A 25,060-nucleotide genomic window follows, 5' to 3' on the forward strand; every position below is an offset into this window, starting at 1 on the left:
TTTTGTATCAGATAAAACTCTCAACTTTCAGATCCCATATAGCTTATGGTTCTATAAGCTACAGAACTGGAGATACAAGCAGAAGACAGTAAAAAGTAGACAGGAACAGGATCTTTATCTGAAGCTTGCATTTCCAATTATGTCTTTAGCAGTCTGTATCTCGGGTTTTGTAGCTAGGTACTATAGAACCAAAGATAATGGCTTCTGAAATGAAACGACCCTTGACATCACAAAACTTGACTTGACTTATGTGAAAATGGGGAGAGAAGAGTCATATTTGCCAACTTTGGGGAAAATTCTCCTTTTTAGGCAAACGGTGATATTTCACATAAAAGAGGCAATTCTAGCAAGGATGTTTAAAGGGGTTCTCCGGGTTTAAAAAATGTCTTATGGCCGGGCTGGGGAGGGCTATTTAAACACAATAAACATGTACTTACCTCCTCCGGTGCTGCAGATGTCCCGTGCCGCGGACCGTCTTCTCTGTGCACCGGTTTCATTACAACTGCGCACAGGGAGCTTCCGGCCGGCCGGAAGCTCCCATGCGCACCATCTCCCAGCGCTTACAACGCTGAGAGATAGGGACGGATGGGAGGAGCCGTCCACATCGCGGACCGGAAGCTCCCTGTGCGCGGCTTCCGTGCCCCTGTAAACAAACAGGGGCATGGATCGAAGGGACCGCGGCGCTGGACATCAGCGGCGCCGGAGGAGGCAAGTCCATGTTTATTATGTTTAACTAGCCCTCCCCAGCCCGGCCATAAGAAATTTTTTAAACCCGGATAACCCCTTTAATGCCCTACCTGAGGGGGGTGGTAGTTTAGTGTGGTAAAACCAGGTGATGGTTCCCTTAAACAATAGAACTTTACAAGACTTGATTTGGTCTTCTATAGGCCAAGTTCTGGAAACGTACCTTAGGTTTTGGTTCAGCTACTTTCCACATGCGCTCAGATTCCAGCACAATTTCCTCCTGGGTAACACCTAACAAACAGGTAACACAGCATATAAAATATATACAAAATAAAACAAAAAGCAGCGGTTATGCCACCACAGAACATAGGATAGCAGAGGAGTGTGTTCAGTGTGACTCATCAACTAACCTCCATCAATGTCAGTAAATTTAGATGGGAAATGTGCAACTAACGAATTTCCACATTATCAGACAGGATTAAAATACAGCATTAAAATGTTTACAAAAAAAAAATAGTGCCTATCCCATGCAATTTACCCGTCACAGAATTTTTTTTATATAACATTCATGTGTAACTATTTACAAAGTTATAAGACGACTTTAAACTTTGTAATATACTATTAAAGAAAACTATTCCTGTGTCGCCCATTTCCCCCCCTGGATTTCTTGCGGTTTTTAGCAGTTTGAGTAGATCGGCTTTCTTTGCATACTCTGTTAACTGACAAGGAACCATCCAGTCCTCCTTTGTCAGAAGAGTAAGGACCAAAGAAGGCTATCAGATACACTGCTCACTGCAGGAGAAAGAGCAGAATAAAAAAAGTAGAGAGATGCTGCTTTACTTGATGAAGTAATAAGGAAAATCAACTTCAATGGTTTAGTTCATCAAACAGTACAATGGGTGTTTTTCACTGTAGAGGGCTTTGACCCTTTAGGGCTAGTTTTTACCTTTCTAACAAAATGCTTTTTTTAAATGCATGTACCTGATTGTCTTTGCAGCATCCAAACACACAGTTCAACAGGACTGTGAGCAAAATTGCAGGCGTCTTCTTGATGACAACCATAACGGGCCTCATGGCGGCAAACATCCATCTGGAAGCGGGAATGATTTGGCCGTATTTTGCTATATTTGACTGTGCTGGAGTTTAGAACATGGACAAGACACCTAAAACAGTGGATGAAACCAAATCATGATACAAATAGGCAGTAAGAATGAAATACAAAATTAGATCAACAATCTGGTTGAATTTTTTAAACATGACAAATAGAAAAATAGACAAAACAAAAATCGAAGATCATCTTTATTCTTATCCAAAGAAGAAAAAAAAAAAAAAAAGTTAAAATGACGACGTTACTGAAATAAAGACAAGAGTACAAACTTTGCCTGAACATCCTTAGAATGCACCAGATTGATCATGGTGACAGATGATAAAGTTTATACAACCTTCTAGGTAGCCTTGAGAAAACCTACAGCAGAACCAGGTGTATACTGATCCACCACCTTAAGACAAGCCATGCATTATTATGTCTCCATGTCAGACAAGGAAGCACGGGTCACGGCACCACCATGGAACGGTGCTGCAGTTTTGTCTCAGAACGGATACCGATGTCGATGTCTCCGCAGTAATTTAATCTTGGAGTATTGGGACCCCACCATATGAAACCAATAATTTATACTTAAGATGATTTTCTAGATATTTATAATCTGTCTTAAGGGAGAAGGACATCACCCAAATTTAGCTATTGTAATGTTTTAATCTATTCCTATTTAGAAGATGTTGCCTAAGTACAACTCTCAGAGCACCACCTACAGGTGAATGCTGGTAGCTGACTGCAACGTGTGTAGTAGTGCAATGATAATGGTGCTCCACATCAACCAGCCGATAATAGTACAGGGTATGCAACATGCACTGCAGAGTTTATGCAGCCATCTTCTTTCAACTCAATATCCTTACAATAAGCCAATTCCCCCCCCCCCCATTCTTGCTGTATGGTGATGTATACTGATCAGGAGGCGGCCAAAAAGATTCAGTTTTGGTCACTACCTGCCAGTATATGGGTATGGACATGTTTGGCACGTACATCGGGAGTGTCCCTGGAATCAATACTGAACTTCACATCAGGTGTGAACTAGCAATCTGGTCTCTTTACTCATAAGCAGTGAATCACTGTGGACACAAAACTTACTTGTGGTCAGAGAAGCTGTGCGGCTTACTGGGATTAGTGCAGACATCTGGCTTCTCTGGATTTCTTTTGCTAATGATCTGGGGTTTGCTTTCAAAACAAGCCTGAAAAAACAATCAGATTATTAGGATGTGATGTGGCTGCAGGTAACACTTATCTATGTTCCCCAATCAGGGGATTGATAACTTTCATGTATGATAAACTGTTGACAGGTGCACACTATGGACAGACCAACACCACATTAATACAAAGCAGTAAGAGTCAGTCACACTATAGTCAAATCTATTTTTTAAATGGAAAATCATTTAGAGTCAAAATCATCTGTCAGTTTTTTCAAAGTGGATTTAGACTGCCATGACCTATGCTCCGTATCTCACCTCAGCAGGTCATGATTTTCCATTCAAAAAGCTTTATGATCTGCCAATGACCATGTTCAATAATGCCAACATTGGATGAATGGAATACCTGGCATAAAAAGGTGAAGATGCCCTTCTGGTCGTGTAATAATCGGGAAACACTTCCTGGCTTCACCAATCCTGGCAGCTGGAAAAGCTGATCTCGATGCAAGGCTCCCTTTCGTTCCTCATTCCACACATCAATCTCCTCCGGATAGTATGCAAATGTGCAGTTATCGCCATATTTACAGTCTTGACGACTCTGGATGTCTGTAGCAAAGCAAGAAGCAACTTATGCACGTAATGCATAATCTACTACTTCTATACAGAATGTTCTTAATTTTCTGTATGTTTCACAATACTATTTCTCCAGTTCTGCAGCATTTATCACTAGTATTAGAACTGTTATAGTGCTACAATTCGGCTAGCAGGGAGTCTTTGCATAAAATTTCTTCTTTTAAATCCAATCTTTTTTTATTGAACAGTTTTCATTTTTTAAAACATAGAAACAAAAAAACAACCCCCCTTCCTCCAAGAACCGTACAGCATGAAGGAATATTTCTCGTATACAATATCTAATATACATGGTACATTGTGAGAAAAAGTTGGCAACTTATGGGAGAGTACACCGAGGGCTACACATCCTTATTACATATGCGATATGTATTCCCATCATATTCATCCTATAAGACATTACAATGCATGGAACGGGCTTCTTCGTATGTGCACAGAAGGTAATCCCGGCGTGTCAAGCTAGGGCCCCCCATATTTTCTCAAACCGTTTTTTACGCCATACTTTTGAGATACAACCCCTTTTCCTACCTTATTATTTTATTAATAAAGTCCTGCATAGTAGGAGAAGCAGCCTGGATCCAATGGTACGCAATCAATTTCCTCGCCTGACACAGCACACGGGCTATGTCCAGCCGCACTCCCCTCTAATCTGATACCTCATCTACCCACCCCAAAATACAGACCATGGGGGTGGCAGGGATCTACACATCATATACCTTCCTGAAGTTCTAGCACGTCCTTCTAGAAGTTCCCAAATGAGGACATCCCCACATCATGTGCAACAAGTGTGCCCCTGCACTGCCACACTGAGGGCTCTTCAATCAGAAGCGTCAATGTAGGGAGCGTGTTAGGGGGGAAGGGGTCAGGTCTGGCCACCTATCTCCAGAAGGTAAAGAAGGGGTCTCCCTCCATTACAGTAGGACAACAGGCGTTCCACCACTATAAAACTTCGGCTGTTGCAGCTGGGCAGCTAGAAACTACAGATATGGATTGGGCACTGCTAACCCCCCTTCATCTTTCGCCCTCTGCAGCGTCTCCAAGCGAATACGTGCCACTTTCTTTTGCCAGATCAGGGATCCAAATATACTTTATCTACTACATAATTCACCAGTGTGAATCCCCATGTCAAACTTTTAACTTTTATCGCATACAAAGGAATTGTGGCATCAACACCATTTTGGTCATGTTGGCTCTCCTTTCTCTAGGGCTTCGGCCATCATTGGCTGAATATTCAATGACACAAAGTCCTTGGGATTGGCCGAAACCCACACACCTAGGTACTTAAATGACAAAACTACTTGCAATTACCTTGCATAATATTTCTGTGTGATGCCAACACTTGGGTCCTTTCCCACAAGCTCCACATATTTGTGTGCTGCCCGCCTAACAATGATACTTGGAATTATTTAGGATTTTTGTTTAATTTTTTTAAAATTTATTTTTTTCATAATTTTCAAGTTTTGTCTTTTTATGGTATCCCTCACTGCGGGATAAGATAAGGAAGGACAAGTTATGGCAACTTATAATACAAATTTATAGCCACTGAGGAGGGAGTAGCAGCTCCGAAACGCTTTTGAATTGTGAGCAAACCCTTTATATGTTTACTGTGGCAAGCAACATTGTGCGACTATTTGCGATTTATCCTGTTACTTCTGACCTACTATAATGCCTCTGAAGGTCTATATGGACGATGGACTTTAAATCTTAAGTGCATCACTATCCGGAAATAGTTTTGGCTGCATTGGCTCCACTTTGTCTTGGTATAGCGGCATTGTGGTAGTGACAAATCCATAGGAGTAACGCCATATGCAAGCGCTCTCCATACTCAACAACGCTGTGCGGAGCACCAAAGGAACAGGAAGCTTTTTTTTTTTTTTTACAGATGGTCATTGCAACTATAATTTCTTAATCAATATTCCTTCTATTGTGCCTACATTACCCTGAGGAATATTTCAAAGACTGTACTGCTTAAATATAAGGTTTGGTGAATGTTATGGAGTAGTCCGAGTGTGGTGCTGTGCGTTTTTTTTTTTTTTTTTATAGATTTAATTACGTTTTTCTTCCCTCATTCCTGGGGAAACACATAGCACACTCTTATAATCTGATAACTAAATAGTATATCTGCCTCCATATCATATACAGTTTCTAACAATGATACAGAAGATATTTCTGTGGTCACACCTCTTCTACAGGTCTGTGTACGCTGGTGTAAAATACTGAATTGATAATGTAACTTTCTAACCTTTGCACAGCACGTAGGGACCATTAAAATTTACTTTCATCGGCCGTTGACGAATCTTTAACCACACTTTGCTTTCAGAGCTCTTCTTTCGGGCTAATAAAATATCTTTCTTACATGTGTGCTCTGCTTTTTCTTTATATGTGAAGTCAAGAGCTTTAGGGCCTGCAATGGGAGGAAAAAAACAAAAACTAAAGAAAGTATACAAAAAGGATAAATGCATCCACATAACTTTCTGACTATTGTGTTACAAAGTCGAGAATAAAAGCAAAAAAAAAAGTGAAAATTTTACAAATCACAGAAAGCATGCAAAGGTAAAATAAGTTTGTGTGAGCAAGTTCATACTGGCTTTATATTCCATACAATCTAGGATACTGAAGTCAAGTTACTAAAAATTCAGGGAAAATAAAAGATTAAAAGGAAACCTACCATGAAGAATCAGAAGTAGATAGAACAATAGATTCCTTCTGCCTGCCTCTGCCTAATCAGTAATTTAACAATCCTGGAACCTAACCTACCGTACATACTCGAGAATAAGCCGACCCGAGTACAAGCCGAGACCCCCAATTTTACCACCAAAAACTGGGAAAACCCATTGACTCAAGTATAAGCCGAGGGTGGGAAATGCATTGGTCGCAGCCTCCCAGTAAACAGCGTGCCAGCACGCTGTAGTATGTAGCCAGCACCCTTAAGTATGTGCCCTCAGTTTTCCAAGCACATAGAAAAACAAACTAACATACTCACCTCCCGATGCTCGGCACAGTTCCCCGATGCTCCGGTCCCTGCGGCTTCTCTTTCTTCTCTCTGCTATAACAGCAGGCAGAGGCGCGTCCATACGATCTGCCTGCCAGTGCATGCTATGACATCATCAGCGGCAACACCACCGCATCATAGTGTGCGCCAGCCAGCAGATCACATGGTCGCGTCTCTGCGGGCCAATACAGCATAGAAAAGACAGAAGAGGAGCCGCGCTGAGCATCGGAGAGCCGGAGGGTGAGTATGTAAGTTTATTTATTTTTTATTGACTTGTGTATAAGCCGAGGTGAGGTTATACACAAGTATATATGGTAAATTGTTAAAAAAAAACTATTTTAATAATAAGTAATTTAACAGAAGCTACTGTGGAGTGTAGCAGCCTTGCTGGGCAGTGGGAGTGAAGGCTACTCCACACTCCAGTAGCCTCTGCAGTTAATTACTAAAATAAAAGTTTTTAACAAGTTAGGTTAGATTCCAAGATTTATTAAATTACATATTAGGGCAGAGGTAGACAGAATGCACCTACCATTCCTCATTGTAGATTTCCTTTAAGGATGTGCCACATAAGTGTTCTAGACAAGATTCAAAGGAGTCAGTATGAAACCAAATACTACAACAGAAGTCTATCTAGGTCAAGTGTATAAAGCTTCAGAAAAGCAAGGTCAGGGGATTTAAAATGCTAGAATAATGAGTCATCCAGTGATTTCTCTATCTTCATGGGAACATTATGTGCCATTTGCTCCATCCTTACTCCACATGTACAAAGGAAGCACCAAAAACCACTTAAACTTAAAAATGCATTCAAAAATACATCCTGCTTACCTGTTCTCACATAGCAGAGTTGGCAACCTTGTTTAAAGTCATAGTTTTGTGCTAAAGGGTTTGGCAATAAGGGAGGCAAAGCGGAAATGTGGGTTTGCACAGGATCCATCTTGTGCACAAACAAGTGGTTTACAGTGTTTGTTGTCTGCTGTAATGGAAGAAATGAACGAACAATTAGCAAATGAAAATTGGAAAGCATCTAGAAAATGTATCTACCTTTTCGATTGCTCTGTGGAAAGGGAAATTTCTACTGAGCAGTAGATTAAAAGATGTTTTCCTGGCGAATAGAATAGATGTAAAATATCAGGACTCGTCAACATAAAATATTACTTCCCGACAATCCTTTTGCAGGTACAGTCGGTCCCCTACTTAAGAACACCCGACTTACAGACCACCCGTAGTTACAAACAGACCTCTGGTAATTGGTAATTTTATGTACTTTAGTCCTAGGCTATAATAAACAGCTATAACAGTTATAATAGGTGTCTGTAATTAAGCTTTATTATTAAGCCTGGTTCTGATGACAATCCAGCATTTTTAAAATCCTATTGTCACAGAGACCAAAAAAATTTGTCTGGAGTTACAATAATAAACTATACGGTTCCAACTTACATACAAATTCAACAAACCTACAGACCCCATCTTGAACGTAACCCGAGGACTGCCTGTACTTATTGACTAAATAACATCTGAGAACATTTTAAGGTTAACAGGAGATACTAGATAATGGAGTGTAGTGGGTCACAGGCAGCGCCGTTATGCTACTAGGTCCATCTGGAACCACTTTTATGCATGGGAAAGTCCATATAAAACGTACAGTTATTTAAGTCCAAGAATAACTTTCCAACAAAAGCAAAACTACTGAACACGCTCCAGCAGAAAAATGCATGGGCATATGCAATTATAGATGGCCGACTCCCTTTATTGTACCTACCATACACAGAATTATGAGAACAAAAAGGAGCCCCCTTGTACCAACAACAAAATAGCATGTCTGGATGAACATGTGCAGCTGATCACTTTATTCTCTATGGCACTGTCTGAATTTGTCATGTATTGTACTTTGATATTTTGGTAGTCCTCTAGAAGTGAATGTAGCTGCAGTACATCCCCACTTCCAGTTGCTGCATTAATTTGGGACTACAAGCAATCTTGTTCTTTGGATCAGAGAAGTTAAAGGGGTATTCCCATTTCAGGAAATATTGTGAATAAATTTTATGATAAAAAGTTATACCATTGTCCAATATACTTTCTGTACCAATTCCTCTTGTTTTTCAAGATCTTTACTTGCAGTTGTTATATAGAAAGCTTCTACGTTTTCTTCCTATGGATAGAAATCTGACCATGGTCACACAGGTGCACTGCTCCTTAGTATCACGGAGAGTAATCAGACATGTGTGATATACTGTAACAAACCGTGCACCTGTGTGACCATGAGCAGGTTTCTGTCTACTGGTAGTAAACACAGAATCTTTATATGGAATGACAACAAGCAGAGAGCTAGAAAACCGTGAGGAATTGATACAGAACATATATTGGAAAGGTATAGAACGTTTAACGATACAAACAATAGCATAACATTTGCTGAAATGGGAATATCACATTTTGATTTACAGCCCCGAGGTAGCTTCAGCCGTGCGTGCCTCCATAGGAAGGGCCGGAGGCGTCACGCACGCACGCACACAGCTCGCGCAGCGCCGAAGCTACCATGGGGCTGTAAATCAAAATGTGTTTAGACCGCGATATAGCGGTTTAAAACACTAGCTAAGGTAAGCTCCGGCACCAGCTAACCATGAGCTGGTGCCCAGTGTTTACATCTCATACCTACCATCAGAAGTGGTAGGTTTCCTTTAATACTACTACCCACCTTTTGTTTCTGGTTTGTCTTCACTAACAAAGGCTCCACACGCTTGGCATCTAATAGAAACAAAAGATATTATATGTAACTATATCTAGCTTGCTTAGTTAATGAATGCATCTTTCACCTTGTGGAAACATCCACAATATTTAGTCACTAAATATTGTGCCATTGGTTCAGTAGTGAGATCACCATAAGCTGATGTAAAGTGCACATTAAATAGGTAGAAGGTAGCCCCTGTAACCACATTATTATCACTCTGAAGCCTTACCATTAACAAAGGTGTCCAGACTGTCCAGCGTCTCCCGCATTGTATCAAAGCTGTCCAATGCATCCAAACCAGGAACAAACGTAGACTTTAAAGTTACTATTGCAGACTTTCGGGAATCCAGCAAACCAAAAGAAGCTGGAGGTAGAGGGGACGGTGCAGGTAGGCCTGTTGTTCCCAAGCTAGAAAGCAACGGGTTTCCAGTGGGAAATACTGGTATTAGCTGGGGAACCTGTTTGGAAGCCTAAATAAAGGCATAGCATTAGAGTGCTAATAAAATTAGATTATCAGAGTCCGACATTTGTATTCATTTCTTACCATCTCCGATTCCAGGAAAGAGTCCAGCTCATCCCCAATCACATCACAGTCAAAGTCATTCACATTATTGGCTTCAGGAGCCATGGCAGGGGGACACACGGATGGTATCAAGCCGTCATTCTGATAGTTTATGCCAAGACTAGATGGGAATACTTTTGTATTAGGTACATCTGAAACACAAACAGTGTAGATATCAATACACAACACCACGGGAAAAGGAAATATCCTCCACAATAGTGAATTTCTATTCATCAGCTTTCAAAGCTCACCTGTAAAAATATCATCTACCGACCCCATACCATTCGACGTCTAGAAAAAAGGATAAAAAGAATAAAATCAACTAAATATATATTTTAAAAAATTCAAAAGCTAGAACTAATATCAAAATCGAAACTAAAAAACCAAATAGATTGATCACCATTTGTATAAAGGCCACTTTCTGTGTGGTGTAGAGTTCATTTTTTGGCAGATTTTTTTCCCCTCTTCCTTTGTCCGTGATTATGGAGGCTGCCGCCTTACCGCAGCTCTTCTAACTGCATTTAGAGATATACTTTATCTGACCTCGTGGCCATAACAGCAACAGACTGGAACAGACTCATTGGGGCTTATTTACTAAGGTTCGCGAATTGCAGTTTCGTCGGACTGTGCGCCGTTTTTGGGATTTGCACACCTTGGACAGGTATTTAACAGGTGTCTGAGCTAGGATTGTGTCGTATGCGATCAGACTGTGGCGCAGATGCGACACAAATTGGGGGGTGTGCCATCGGACGATCTGCCTCATTCTGACTGAGCGCAGGATTTATCTTTCAAATTGTGTCGCATGACAATGCACTTACATGCACCAGGAAGAAGAAGGTGAACTCCGGCGGACCTGAGCGGGGAAGCGACACATGCAGGATATCTTAGTGAATCGTGACACAGTGCATTATAGACGGACAATGCACTTTAGGTGAACTCCACGGACCAGGTAAGTAAATGTGCCCCTATGTGCTCTCCTTAGAGGTTTGCATATAGATTGTAGATAAGCTGTGACATCTACAGTCCGGTCATTGCAGCGGGTACACGCAGACTGAACAAACTCACTTGAAGCCTTAAAATATTATTAGGGATTCACTTGAAAAGGATTTCTCCATTTCTATGGTAAAATGGCACATCTATGAATTCATTACAATATTTTGCTTGTAACAGGATACATTCAGCTGAGACTTTATATGATACTTGAAGATCATGAGGAGGGGTGAACTGTTATGGTTTCCTTTGCACCTTTGGATTAACAATTAAAACTGTGTATTATACATATCTACAAAACATATTTTCATGAATTTCTGGCAATTTTTCTTTTGGTCCTGCAGGGTTCACTCCGGCTAAGAAGCCCCAGCAAGAGTTGGGGGGCACTTTCAGTTCTTAGGAGATTTCTTTGCGGATGTCACATTATTACCAGCCCGGAAGGATGATGACGATAATTTATCTATCCCCCTCCCTGCACAATGACCACTACTACAAGTCACATAACAAATCTAAAAATTTTCCCATAGTCCTCAAAGAACACCTCCAGACTATCCAGCCCATGGCCCATGTAGCTGCTGGAAAGCAAATCTCTAAATGAAGTAAACAGTAGTGCAGTCAAAATGGCCAACCCAGAAGCATGTACAGAAATCAGAATTAAAAAAATAGTGAACTCAGAAAACAAAAAAAAACATTTTTGTATCTGTGTAGCTCAAAATTTGCAATATTGTTGAGAAATTACCTTACAGCCCCCAGATGCAGAAACGCCATTAGTAATCAGGCCAAACTTCTCAAGCTCCTGCTGGAAAAAAACATGAAAAACAAATGGTAAGAATCAGCCGTATAAAGTTTTTTTGATCACCTACCCATGTTTTCCCATTATGCATACTAAAAAGGTGTCAAAAGGGAAGCTGTCAAATGTGAACTTGACCCCTTCAATAGCAATATTTCCAATACAGTAGATGGGAATCCAACAAGTACACCCCAAGTGTTTCAACAGATAACTATGGAATGTACATATCATAGATGTCCCGTTTTGCCATTAATGCCCCCCCTCCCCCCCGGGTTTTTATATGTTCTGAATATAAGCATACATTCCAAAACAATGGGTACCTGTGGTCTCTTATATGCTTTGCGTTGCTTTAGACCCAGTTTTTGCACAAGCTCCTGGGCAAGTTCTGTAACATTCTCATCCTAAGAATCAAAGAATAATACCATGTTAGTAAGAGGCATTGCTTTCCTTTTCCCACCTTGGAAAACATATTTGCATATTTTCCAGAATCCCCTAGAGGTGTATATTAGTCTCCACACACCTATAAGGCGACCTTAACAGGCAAAGTCTCTATAAGGAGATCTATGACTTCCTGACGCTAGTCAATAGCCTACACTGTAATGAAGAGACCCAACCAGGTCGAAATCACGCTGTCTACAGTTGGGAATCTGTTCCTTCTGCAATAGATATACTGGTCTTGAAGATAACAAAAAGAGCTGTGTTTTTCTTTTCCTACCCTAAAAAACATATTTGCATAATTCCCAGTTACTCTACAGACATAGGAACAGAAGTCGCATACTGGCTACACCTACCTGTACTAGCGCCAATATCCTGTGGCTGATACAACCATAGGCTTCTTGGTGCTTCCCAAGCCGATCCAGTGCTTTGGCTTTACGGTACAAGGCTCTCATATTCTCCTTGTCTAGACTCAGTGCTTTTTCACTGTCTTCCAAAGATTTCTCAAAGAGACCCTGGAAAAAAAAAAAAAAAAGTAAAGTAGCAATAGATTAACCACATCCAAAAATAAATAAAAATAAAAAAAATTAATAATAATAATAATAATAATAATAATAATATCTCTTCTGGAAATCGGACCTTTAACCAGATTATAAACAACTAGTGCCATGCAAACACAGAAGTGTTGCCTCAATGAGAATATTGTCTATATTAAAGCAAAAAAGAGAAAAAAACCTTCTACACCGGCTGGATAAGAAGTTAGGTAATGCTTTATTCAAGAATCCATAAAAATACATGCTAAAATCTCTACGCAGACAACTGGTAATGCAATTCGGACCAAAGACTTGTGGTCCTTACTCATACATAGTGTGAATATGGTAAAGACACCAATATAGGTAGCAAGGAAGACTACCCCTTGGTCACATGATCCGGGCATGCAAAGTGAATGGATAGCATGTAGATACTAGGCAATACAGATTACCTAACTTTTTATCACACCAAAGGTTTTTTTTTCCGTTCATCATCTAACCTGGGACTGGACCAGGCTATCTATCCAGGCGTGCACAACGTGTAAGCATACAGTTATATTCTTTTTGATTTTGCATTGTCTATATTAAGTACCTGTATCCAAAAAGGGTTTATATAAAAGAGGGAGCGTAACAAAGAGAAGCCTTATGTATGTAATAGAAAGTAAACCTCTTGGTACGTCCATCAGACCAGGTTACATCAGATCAGCTCCCATTCATTAGGATGAAAGCAAAGCTGTATAGCCAGTACACAGGGAACCAAGCTGTTTGTTTCCCTTTATATTCTCTGTTTATCAGTATCCATTTCAGAATAAGGGTGATGCCACACATGGCGTTTTGAAACAGTTTTGAAGCAAAAAGCATGCGTTTTGCTTAAAAACAGGCCAAAACGGATTCAAAACGCCATGTGTGGCATCACCCTAAGACGTCAATGAGTTTCAATTGGACTGATGCCTTCTTTAGGCCAGACCTTCAGGTGATGATCCAGCATCACGGCTCACGTCTGAAAAAGGCATCATTTCAATGTCAAAATATTCTCACAATAAAAACCACTGACGCACCCAATTGTGTTGTGACGAGGCTGCCCCACTAAACACCCAGTTTTTCCAGACCTTCTACAATTGATTGATATGAGCCATTTTGGCATTAACGGTTCCGCTGGAAAGGAAACAGTGACCTCATTTATTCACAAGCGTAGACCTATAAAAAGGGTTTGAGTGACATTAATAAAGTTAACCTTACGTGTGCTCTATCTGGTTTTCTTTTCTCCAAGCAACTATTAGCTGGGAGGAACAGGTGATCTGTCATGGTACTGAGTGTAGGACTGAAGAATCATTCATACAGTAGGTGCATGTGTGAGTCTCGGAGGTAGGTTTTGCTTCTTTTCTTGTCGCGTGAAATGCTTAGCAATTACTGATTCACACTTGCTGTGTTGGTCCATGAATGACAGGGCGAGTAGTGTTACATTTCATGGACCAGTCTTAGTGCAGAGATCGGGACTCCTTGCATCATAGAATTATACAAGGAGTCCTTTTTAACCTCACAGACATTTCTGTTTTAGTTTGGTAACAAGAAAATCCTTCTACATAACCAATGGAGCCAGAGAGAAGCAAAACTTGGCAGATTAAACAAGTGGGAACACGAATAAGATATTTATGGAAAAATTAGATGGCGCCATTTTAACATTATTCCTAGAATTCCTTGTATTTTAAGCATTAAAACATTTTATTGGGAAATCCAGCCTATAACTATGAACACTACACTTCATAGGACATTCCCTGTAAGCCCATTCATACGGCTCACTTGTGTTGTACTCACCATGGAAAAATAGCAACAGGAGCGGTTCACCAGGAGTCTGCACAGCAGCTCTTGGGACAGGACAAGTTCTTCTGATGCTGCATAATCCGCCACATTCAGGCCTTCCGTATACTGCCCTAACGCCAGCTTCACTTCATCTTCACGGTACAGGTCATTGCCTTCTGTAAACAAGTCCTCAACCAGCTTTTGTAGGAAGCGCTGATAAGAGATACACACACAAAAAACTTTTACTAACTGAATGTTGACAATTGTACTGTAACTTCATGCTATGAACAGTTTCAAGGTTTGTTTTGTTATTTTATTAGGACTACGTCATGTCTTATAACCATTAGGTCTTATAGTATACAAGCCACACCACCATTGTAAACTACTACAGGTCTTCTTATGCTGAAATGGCAATAAACCCTTGATTGAGCCAATATGATTATTAATGACCCAAAGCTTTTCTGTTTTTCAAAAATGTTTCTGAATCTCACCACAATTTTTTTTTTTTTTTAAAGGAGGTATTCCCCAAAATGAAATGGTTTTCAAATTAGTTCAATCCCACAGAAAACTAGAAGAAAAACCCCCTACAATGACCCCATGTAGCACCATCCTGTTGCTGCCAGATCCCCTGCCAGCTCTTCCTGATGAGGCCCCAATAAGCAATTGCCATTACTGCATTCAACAAATGGATGTATAAGTGACCAGCTACAATTGGCTGTAATGTAATTGGCTGCTAAAAAGAATTTAATTTTTTTTACTCTTGACTTTCAATGGGAGCCAAGGCAGAGACTACAGGTTTGCTTCCGGGTCTGCATCCTCCCTATACTAGATGTCGCCCCGACCACCAATAAACTTATTCTTGAATCCATTTTATAATGGTTTTAAAGATGTTTTTCTTGGTGAAAATTTTTTTTGTTGGAAATTAAACCAGAATTCTGGCACCTTTGTTTTTCTTCCCCGTTTCATTCTTAGTTTGGACACGGTCCCTTTCAGAACTCACTTGACCAACAGATTACATGTGGCCTCTAAATAATAAAGCATTTTTCATGTGTGCCACAGCATAGGGGGGGGGTGCCTGCTGGAGATCCGACATCTGTGGCTCACAGAAATCAAAACAATAGGGGATGAGAATAGAATGCACACCTTACAGTAAGGTGTAACAAGTTTTCTGTGCAGGCCCCTCCTGTACATTTCTATGTATTCTACTCAGCAGAACAACCATAGAGGACTCAGCTAGTTTTGGCCTTAAAGGGGTATTCCCATTTCAGAAGATGTTAATATTTTTATGATAAAAATGTATACAATTCTCTAATATACTTTCTGTATCAAGTCCTCAGTCTTCTAGACTTCTGATTGCTGTCATTTATAAAAAGCTTTTATGTTTACTTCCAGTAGGCAGAAATCTGACCATGGTCACACAGGTGCAGGAGAGTTATCAGAGCTGTGTGACCATGGTCAGATTTCCTTCCACTGAAAATAAACATATTGGGGGAGCTTTATCATTAGTCTTGCATAGCTTCTTGGCGTACAATTGTCACAAATTTTTGCAGGGGGTTTTTTTGCAAGAAAAACGCAACTCTAAAGTCACGCAATGGTGGAAAAAATACACCAGAGTGTGCAACACAACATTTATCAACTGAGAATTTTCAAAAGAATGCAGATTTAATCACAAAACTACACCACATAGGAGGTGGTGTATGTGGGTCCATTGCTACTATAGGGGAAAGTATTTGCTCAATGTTTGAGGTATCTGAGAATTTCCTGTGCAAAAACAACGCAAAAAGGCAGAAATTGAGCAGATGTTTAACATACGCGCGATGGTGCAGTATATTCGCATAGAGCACACAAAGCTGATCATCACATCAGGGGGAGATTCATCATTAGGCAGAATTTTGAGCAGATGTCTATGTGTTAGACTGGCAGGTTTCTAACAGTCGGTTTATAGTACGGTGTATGTGCAGGGACTTGAAGTCCCATTAGTTGTACCACTATTGATCAGACAGGAGATATTTTATTAATGGAAGAATACCTTCATTGAATACAACCATGGCTAGTACACTATTTTTTTTTTCAATTCTGACGCACAAGTCCAGTGCCTGAATTACTAATAGAACCTGTTGGTATTTCCAGTGTGCCGCACCTGGTGCGGTGGTGATTGTAGGAAACCTGCCACTTGCCTCAGGTAGTTTTTATGTAATCACACTTACATGCCGGCGGTAAGATCCTTAAACAGTATGTTGTTTTCATTAACACTAAATATCATCAAATCAAAGCTGCTTGGCGCATCGCCGGCATATAATTATTCACGCCTCTCGCTGGTGCTTATAGCCTCTTACCCGACATCACCGGATCTCGGGCAGGGGAATGGGAGTGGAGGGAATAAGCGGCAGCAAGAGACGTGAATAACCAGGGTGTGGTTACAGGTTAGCGCTTTGACCCAGAGTTTAGAAACAGAATCAAAGCGCATGGGAGCGATCACATATGCGTTTCTATGTATTTAGACAATAGAAGACATCGGGTGTTGGTTACCCGCGCGAGTTTCCATAAAACCGCATGTGACTGGCCCCTTGCACGCTACCGTGTGCTTTGATTCAGTGTTGAAACGCTACGTCTGACAACACCATCAGCTGACGGAGCACCGAGCAGCTTGGATGACGCTCACAGGAGTACACAAGCCCGATTTATAAATATATATCTTTTTTCTCTGGATTTTATATCTTCAGTAATACTAAAAACTAAGATCTGCCGTGAATACATAAAAACTACCTGAGGCAAATGGTAGATTTGCTTCAAGACTGACAAACAATGCGCCAGTCTTGTTAAATCTCCCTCAATACGTTTCAAATGTGTGACAAGTCTTACCGATGTAAACCCTCACTCATTGTTTCATATGACCATTTTTTGCTCTTTAAATGTCTCATTTCATTGCTATATGAGCACCAAGATCTGTTAAGCGTGGCGGAATACAAATGTCTATATATTGATTTTATTACCTTATAATCATCTTCGGTTCCATGAAAGGGTATCGTAGATCTGCGAAATGTAAGAAACAGCTTTAAGTACAGGTGAAGCTTGGATTATCACACAGGTAAAAGAAAAACGCATGGAACTCACTGAATGAACTGCAAGCCCTTCTCAATATCTTCTTTTCGTATTTGTCTCTCCATAGAAAAGCCTGTGGGAAAGAATCCAGATTAGTGAAACAGTCTAGGTTTAAATTATGGGTCCATTATTTTAAGGAAGAAAGTTTGTCCATAAGCCTGGTACAGGCATCCGGATGTGTGGCAGAAATAATATCCCTATTCGTAGTACAGAGGAATTTCAAGGTCTCAGAAACTATGCATATTGACATGGGAGAGATATAACACTGCTTGTACAGGAATACAAGCCTTGAAGAGTAGCAATACCTGGCGCAGGGCCAGCAACTGCAAATTGTCCCCCCTATGCCATCTCCACACCAAGTGGTGCATGCCCATGAATTAGAAATATCCTGCCTCAGTTATAGGAGGATTTTATGGCAGGTCCCCTCCACTGCGACCAATGGGGTGAAGGGAACATCCGACACTGGCGCACAATGATTAGCCACCCGATACATTTTTGACTAAATGTAATCAATAAAACGGGAGCACCACTGACCGTATTAAGGTCCTATTTACATAAGTGCCAGGGTTCTATTTAGCCCTCTTTACATGCATCATTATGGCTAACGATCACATTAACCATTTCACTGCCACTGGCAAAGAACGCAAATAAAAATAAACATGTTGTTAGGTATTGCCGAATCTAAAAATTGCTGAACGGCGGGCACACGTTTGTCTGAATATAACCTTAGACATATTCCCCTGCTATTCCTTATAATGTGAATTCTAGAATGACAGAGCTCTATCATGAAGTCTGTCTAGGATTAAAAACACCTCAATATCAGGTTTTTAAAACTGATGAAATGTCCTTTTCACCTCCTCACTAAGCACAGATAAACCAGGGACACTTACACTTTATGAAAACAAGGGCATAAGTAGCTCAAAGAAGAGCAGATCCTGCCAGATGGGGCACACGCCAGCATGTAACAATGCTTCATCTTGGTGGTAGATGTCCTTTAAAAGGAAATCTACCATCAAAATCCATCATGATAAACTAGGGACACTTCCTCATAGATCAGGGCACTGTGACTGTGGTAATCTTCTTATATTTGTTTTCCATGGCCTCCTTCTAAAATCAACTTTCAGAAATATTGAAATGAGTCTGGGGGGCTTTGTGGGGCATTACCAGAGTCCATATCAGTGCTGCAGTGTCACAGGCTGTTAAAATGAGCATAACAACTCTCACCCTCACTTTGCCATTTCCCCTCTGCCTGTGTAATCTAGCATGAGCAAGTACAGGTGGAGGGGTTGACCTGCTCTGCTCACTGTAATAGCTTTGTAGTCTCTATATACAAGACTACAGGGCCTGTTACTTTTGCCGATCTGTTAGTGTGCCAGGCCCCAGTGTCTTTGCTGTATAGCCGCACAGAAGGCCTGCGTGTAAAGTGTGTGTAATCCGTTTTTATGCATTCATGGATCACCAGATACTGCAATAAAGGGGGGGGCATCTAAAAAATGCAGTTCAAACCACCCCCTTTCCCTAGAAATTATATGAAAACAGAATGTTATGTATCGCCTAGATGTCGCCATGACCGCCTGGAGTCTCGCACAGTTTTAACTGCACCATGTGAACACACCCTTGGTAGAAAACCACTCAGGTGAAGAAGCAAAATGCTGCAAAAATTTCCATAAAACTCAAATTTAAAGCTAAAATGGTGCTGTGGGTTGGTTTTCAATGCACGCGGAAAGTTTGTAAAGTTACTGCTGAGGAAATCTCCCGCAGCCATTTAACTTTATATTCAGATGCCTCATGGTCTTGACCGTATGGGGGGGGCCGTGATCTGGCCCCAACATTTGCTTTGACCCCCCCCCCCTTCTTTAGGAACCATCCCAGGGGAGCACACAGTTGTATGCATGAAGCCTTAGTCTTACATTTGATATTAGGGATAAATAAATCCTTAATTAACATCTTACCTCCCCAGACCTCAGATTCTGCTTTTATCGACACCTCGGGAAAGTCAGACCTACTATAATTTCCAAAGTTAAGATGCGGACCTGCCTTTATTAACACTCTTCCAAAATGTTCCTTCTCGTCAAAAGGGGTCTGTAAACTCTCTCCTTTTAAAAATCTAGGATGTGGTTTTACTTCATTTCTTGTCACCGGTAGGTCTTTGGCAGGGGAAGCCACCATCACAGCTGGAAGCCTCTTCACTAAAGAAGGATCTCTCGCAGATTGAAGCCCCTTTGTAGGTGGCAAGTTCTTTGTAGCCGGCTGCAACTTTTCCAGAAGAGAGTCCTTTGCTGGAAAGATCACTCTAGCAGGGGGGCCACCTCTGGAGAACCTGAGCCCTCCATCAATGAGAATGTCTGTAGTAGGTACCTTAGAAGAAGACTCATTCTTTTTAGCATGGAGAGAGTCCTTACCAGCAGAGGTGCCTTTTGCAGAGGAGAAATGCTTGCCATTAAGGGTGCTCTGGGCGGAGAACACCTCCTTACTGGCAGGAGTGCCTTTATCAGTTAGTTTAACAACAGCCGGAGACTTCTTAGAGGCATTGATGCCCTTGGCAGAGGGAACTTCCTTTCCAGCAGGAGTGCACTTGGAAGAGAGAGCCTGCTTAGCGATGGGGGGAGTCTTCTTAGAGACATGGATGCCTTTGGAGTTGCCCGTCACAAAGGCAATCTCCTTAGCAACAGTAATGCCTCTTTCAGCAGGTGCCTCCTTAGCAGCAGGGGCACCCTTGGCAGAGGGAGCCTCCTTAGCGGCAGGGGTGCCTCCTGCAGAAGTAGCCTCCTTAGCGGCAAGGGCAACACCCTTAGCAGCAGGGGTTCCTCCTGCAGAAGTATCCCCCTTAGCAGCAGGGGTGCGTTCAGCAGATGTAGCCTCCTTAGTGGCAGGTGGAGCCACATTTGCAGCAGGGGTACCTTCGGCAGAAGTAGCCTTCTTAGCGTCAGGGCCGCCCTGGGCAGGGGGAGACCCCTTAGCGGCAGGGGTGCCTCCTGCAGAAGTAACCACCTCAGCGGCAGGGTTGCCTTCAGCAGAAGTGGCCTCCCTATTGGCAAGGGTCACCTGGGCAGGGGCAGACTTCCTAGCGGCAGGGGTGTCTTCGGCAGGGGGAGCCTCCTTTGCGGCAGGGGGAGCCTCCTTTGCGGCAGGGGGAGCCTCCTTTGCGGCAGGGGGAGCCTCCTTTGCGGCAGGGGGAGCCTCCTTTGCGGCAGGGGGAGCCTCCTTTGCGGCAGGGGGAGCCTCCTTTGCGGCAGGGGGAGCCTCCTTTGCGGCAGGGGGAGCCTCCTTTGCGGCAGGGGGAGCCTCCTTTGCGGCAGGGGGAGCCTCCTTTGCGGCAGGGGGAGCCTCCTTTGCGGCAGGGGGAGCCTCCTTTGCGGCAGGGGGAGCCTCCTTTGCGGCAGGGGGAGCCTCCTTTGCGGCAGGGGTGTCTCGGTTGCCCTTTGCAGCAGAAACCTCCTTTGTACAAGGGGGGCTTCTGCAACTTTTTGCAGGGACAGGATTCTTTGCTAGGAGCCCATTTTTCAAAGCCGTAGCCTCAAAGTCCTTATCTTCTACAGGAGACACCATTATCCAGTACTTCAATGGACAATCCTCACAGCTGATAAGGGTTGGGACAGCATTATTCCCCAACTGGCCTTCTGCCTCAAGGAGGACGGTCTGGTACTGACCATCTGATTTTGTAGAGTCCACAATTCTTACCAGTCCCCGATTCAAGGTTCGAGCCATTACGGCACATATGACTCCATTGGGCATGTCTGATGGGATGAAAACCACCACGACACTTCTCTTTGGGTCAGCGTTCTTTTGCAGACACCATCGGTAGGCACCTTTCTCAATACCCCTTGCGTGAAGTTCAGTCATCAGCCCAAATACGACGTTCTGTGTGGAGCCGTCCTCGGCCTTGGGGACATGGACCCGCTTCTTCTTTGCTCCTTTCTTGGACATTGTTAGGATCACTCCAGATGCGCAGGTAAGGGTGCCAGGTGGGCGCAGGTGAGGGTGCCAGGTGGGCGCAGGTGAGGGTGGAGTCACAATGGCTGAAGCCCCAGTGTTACCATTCACAGCCAGGACCTCAGACAGGAGAAGCCCCGGATCCTGCCCCTGCACGGTCACTTTCACCTCATGCCATTCATTAGCAGCCTCTTCTCCATGTGCTCCCTGCTCGGGTCACCCTCCAGCTCTTGCACCCGCTCACACTCGGCTCATAACCAGGAGCCGCTTCCCCTGCAGCTGCTGCACAAACTACAAGTAGCTGACGAAACAAACTCTGAGCGGAACGTTCGCTCTACTACAGGCGCGGGCTCATCCGCTAGAGAACCTGCGCTTCATCCTGTCTGTCGCCCCTCTAGGGCGCCATTTTGTCGTCTCCCGCACTACACATCTTAACGCCAAGAAGTCTTCAAGAAAATGTCGTCTAAAAGCAACTGGAAAGAAAAAAAACCTACGAGAACGCTTTAATGATAAATCCCAAAATCCTCCACTCGACATCTACCTAGCAACAATGTTTTAACCCTGAATGCGCTATACACACGAACACCAATTGGGTGCAGAATATAGTCTAGTTGGAGTAATAATCGCCCCGTGTGAATAGGCCTTTTCACCTCCTTCCCCCAGTAGTAGAAGAGTGCAGTTACATGAGGCTGTCATGAGTGACATGTGTACAGAGAGCAGAGCTGGGGCACAGCATGTACATGACGCACAGGACGTGCCGGTAACAAACTTCCTGTGTGCCCCCCCTGCCCCCGCCGCTCGTACCTTGGCAGCTGCCTGGCTGGCATGGGCTCCTCCAGGGTCACAGGGGCTCTTCTAGGAGGTAGCGTGCTCTAGGGTGAAGCATATGTTGCTATAGAAGCAGCTTCCCTGTCCTCTGGATTCTGCTACTTTCATTTCCAGGCTCCAGAGAGGAGGCTCCTCCCACTACAGAGGCGTCAGTGCCCGGGTCCTAGAGGAGCCGGCTATCCCTGTCACCCATGTGTCATGTCACTAAATGTCACTCATTGGGGGAGATTTGACAGGACTTGTCAGACAGGTTTTTAGTGTCCAAGCTCTGAAATACTACAAACTGCCAGTAATTGTGATTATTTCCTCCTCACTTCACCTCCATGCCAAGAGGGTGTGGAGAGGACTAGAAGGGGGTCACAGCCGGTGGCATTTAGAAACGCAATTCTAGTGCACAGGTTGCATATTGCAGCAAAGACTTACCAATAATATCCGCAATTGGTAACACCGCTAGTGTTATTGCGTCGATCACAAAGCTGCCGGCAGCTTCAAAAAGATGGCAGTGCATTGGCTATGACAGCCTCGGGTCTTCCGAAGACCCAAGGCTGTCTCATTTTAACCCATTCATTACAATGTGCTAATTGCACATTGTAATGTATGAGGATAAAAATCCCCATATACTGCCATAGTGTAGTATATGGTAGGATCGATCAGACAACCTAGGGTTAAAATACCCTAGGGCAGTGATGGCAAACCTTTAAGAGCCTGAGTGCCCAAATGTCAACCAAAAGCCACTTATTTATGGAAAAGTGCCAGCAAAGCAATTTAGGCAGTAATTTATTGCTGAGGACACCAACGCAGTTGAAAGGAGGTTGGCAAATTTGGACTTATCTCCAGGGTCCCTATGTACAGGAAGAATTGTTGGGCCAGCATTCTTTGAGCCTTGTCAGGTCAACTCTATTCTGGGGTGATGTCCTGGGTGCCCACAGAGATGGCTCTGAGTGCCGCCTCTGGCACCCGTGCCATAGGTTCGCCACCACTGCCCTAGGGGATCTGGAAAATAGTAAAAAAAGTTTTTTAAAAAAAACCCTAAAAATTCAAGTCGCCCCCCCTTGCCCTAGAAGTCATATAAATAAACAGTAAAAATCAAAAACACATTAGGTATCACCGCGTCCGAAAATGCCCGATCTATCAAAATATAATAACAGCTTTTCACTGCATCGTTAAGTGACATTTTGAAAAATATATAAATTTCAATAAAAAGTGATCAAAAGATTGTACAGTGCTAAACATGGTAGCATTGAAAACGTCATCAAATGTCGCAAAAAATGACAGCACCCACAGCTCCTACACCAAAGTATGAAAAAGTTATTAGCGCAGAAGATGGCAAAATAAAAAAAAAATGTGTGTACAGGAGGTTTTAATTTTTGTAAATGTATGAAAACATTATAAAACCTATACAAATTTGTTATCCCTGTGATCGTACCGACCCAAAGAATAAAGTAGACCTGTCATTTGGGGTGCACAGTGAAAGACGTAAAATCCAAACCCCGCAATAAAATGGCGCAAATGCGTTTTTTCACCATTTTCACTGCATTTGGAATTTTTTCCCCGCTTCTCACTATATGGCATGGAATATTCAATACCGTCACTATGAAGTGCAATTTGTTACGCTGAAAACAAGCCATCACAGAGCTCTTTACGTGTCAAAATAGAAAAGTTATAGATTTTTGAAAAAAACAAAAACGGGCCAAGTTCTTAAGGGGTTAAATGGACATTGGCTGAGTGTCAGCTGGGCTGCAAACAACGTCACCCAGCCTGGTGTTTGCAGCCCTGATATTGAACATGGTTGTGTGTATGAGCCCTTACACTTGGCCCTTTGAAGAGGGCTTCATAAGGCTTTTGTGGCACTTGATGAAAATTAGTCCTTATTTTGAGGGTATATTTTTTTTATTCCATATCTCAGAGCTTTTTCAATTTCCCGCTAATGTGGTGAATCCTTTAATAATGCCTCAAATGTGCATGTTTTCTACTCCTAAGCACCATTTTACCATTTTATTTTAAGACAAATGTAGGATGTTTCTTAAATCTGGAAACTTTGGAAAAATTGAGAGCTGGCAGTGGGCACAGCTTATTGGGCGATAAAGGGATTGTGTTATCAGGGTTTCATCTTATAAAGGAAACTAACATTAAGGGAGTATTCTTATCACATTCTGTTTCATTAATCTGCCATATATATATATATATATATATATATATATATATATATATATATATATATATATATATACACACACACACACATTTCTTCAATTAGATGTTATTAAAAATTTCTCATAAATGTATTGATATGGTCCCTTAGAAACGAGACTGGGTCCTTGGATACGACCACCTCTGCTGGAGGGATTGCACAAAGAAACAAAAGGTTTTTGTATATGAAATGTCCCGCAGTTACTGCATGTCCTACAGCCGTCCTGTGTTAATGGACGCTGAAGCCAGGTGGTCAGGCAGGACTCAATAGCGTATGTCTGGCCACTGCTGCCAGAGTGCAGGGTGGTTGTGTCTGAGGAATCTATCTGGTTTCTAAGGGAAGACATGGCTACCTTTGTGAGAAATTATCTTCACACAGGACATTTTTTTAAATAACATCCAATTGAAGAAATGTTTACATATGGCAAATGGATTAAATTAAATGTGAATGCTCAAATGGGAATACCCCTTTAAGTTTAACAAAAAAAACTAACTAAACATAGTCAGCTACGCTCCTCGCGAGCTCGGTGTTCTTCTTGGGATTGGGGTTCTTTTTCAATTCTATGACACATTTTTGACCCTCACCTGTGACAGTATACGACGCCAATAGGCTTCAAAAACCTGTATA

General features: G+C 42.3%; 1 protein-coding gene across 3 annotated transcripts in view; it reads right to left on the bottom strand.

The window, feature by feature from the left end:
* ZC3H7B (zinc finger CCCH-type containing 7B) overlaps nt 1-22,386 on the bottom strand; it is a 38,147-nt gene extending 15,761 nt beyond the window's left edge. Inside the window, exons 1-17 of one of the 3 annotated variants that reach the window (XM_072127606.1) lie at nt 22,219-22,386; nt 17,494-17,554; nt 17,373-17,412; nt 14,395-14,592; nt 12,406-12,564; nt 11,935-12,015; nt 11,564-11,623; nt 10,086-10,125; nt 9,817-9,986; nt 9,502-9,742; nt 9,240-9,289; nt 7,373-7,520; nt 5,798-5,959; nt 3,332-3,531; nt 2,870-2,970; nt 1,666-1,847; nt 908-975 (exon numbers count right to left, since the gene is read on the bottom strand). In XM_072127606.1, coding sequence (XP_071983707.1) covers nt 908-975; nt 1,666-1,847; nt 2,870-2,970; nt 3,332-3,531; nt 5,798-5,959; nt 7,373-7,520; nt 9,240-9,289; nt 9,502-9,742; nt 9,817-9,986; nt 10,086-10,125; nt 11,564-11,623; nt 11,935-12,015; nt 12,406-12,564; nt 14,395-14,592; nt 17,373-17,412; nt 17,494-17,546 — 1,953 coding nt within the window. In that variant the 5' untranslated portion in view covers nt 17,547-17,554; nt 22,219-22,386. Of the gene's footprint in view, nt 1-907; nt 976-1,665; nt 1,848-2,869; nt 2,971-3,331; nt 3,532-5,797; nt 5,960-7,372; nt 7,521-9,239; nt 9,290-9,501; nt 9,743-9,816; nt 9,987-10,085; nt 10,126-11,563; nt 11,624-11,934; nt 12,016-12,405; nt 12,565-14,394; nt 14,593-17,372; nt 17,413-17,493; nt 17,555-19,433; nt 21,809-22,218 lie in introns of those variants that run through there. The other 2 variants (XM_072127605.1, XM_072127604.1) reach the window with 2 other exon arrangements.
* Nucleotides 22,387-25,060: the final 2,674 nt, after the last annotated feature.

Source organism: Engystomops pustulosus, chromosome 10, assembly GCF_040894005.1.
Source record: "Engystomops pustulosus chromosome 10, aEngPut4.maternal, whole genome shotgun sequence".
NCBI lineage: Eukaryota > Metazoa > Chordata > Amphibia > Anura > Leptodactylidae > Engystomops > Engystomops pustulosus.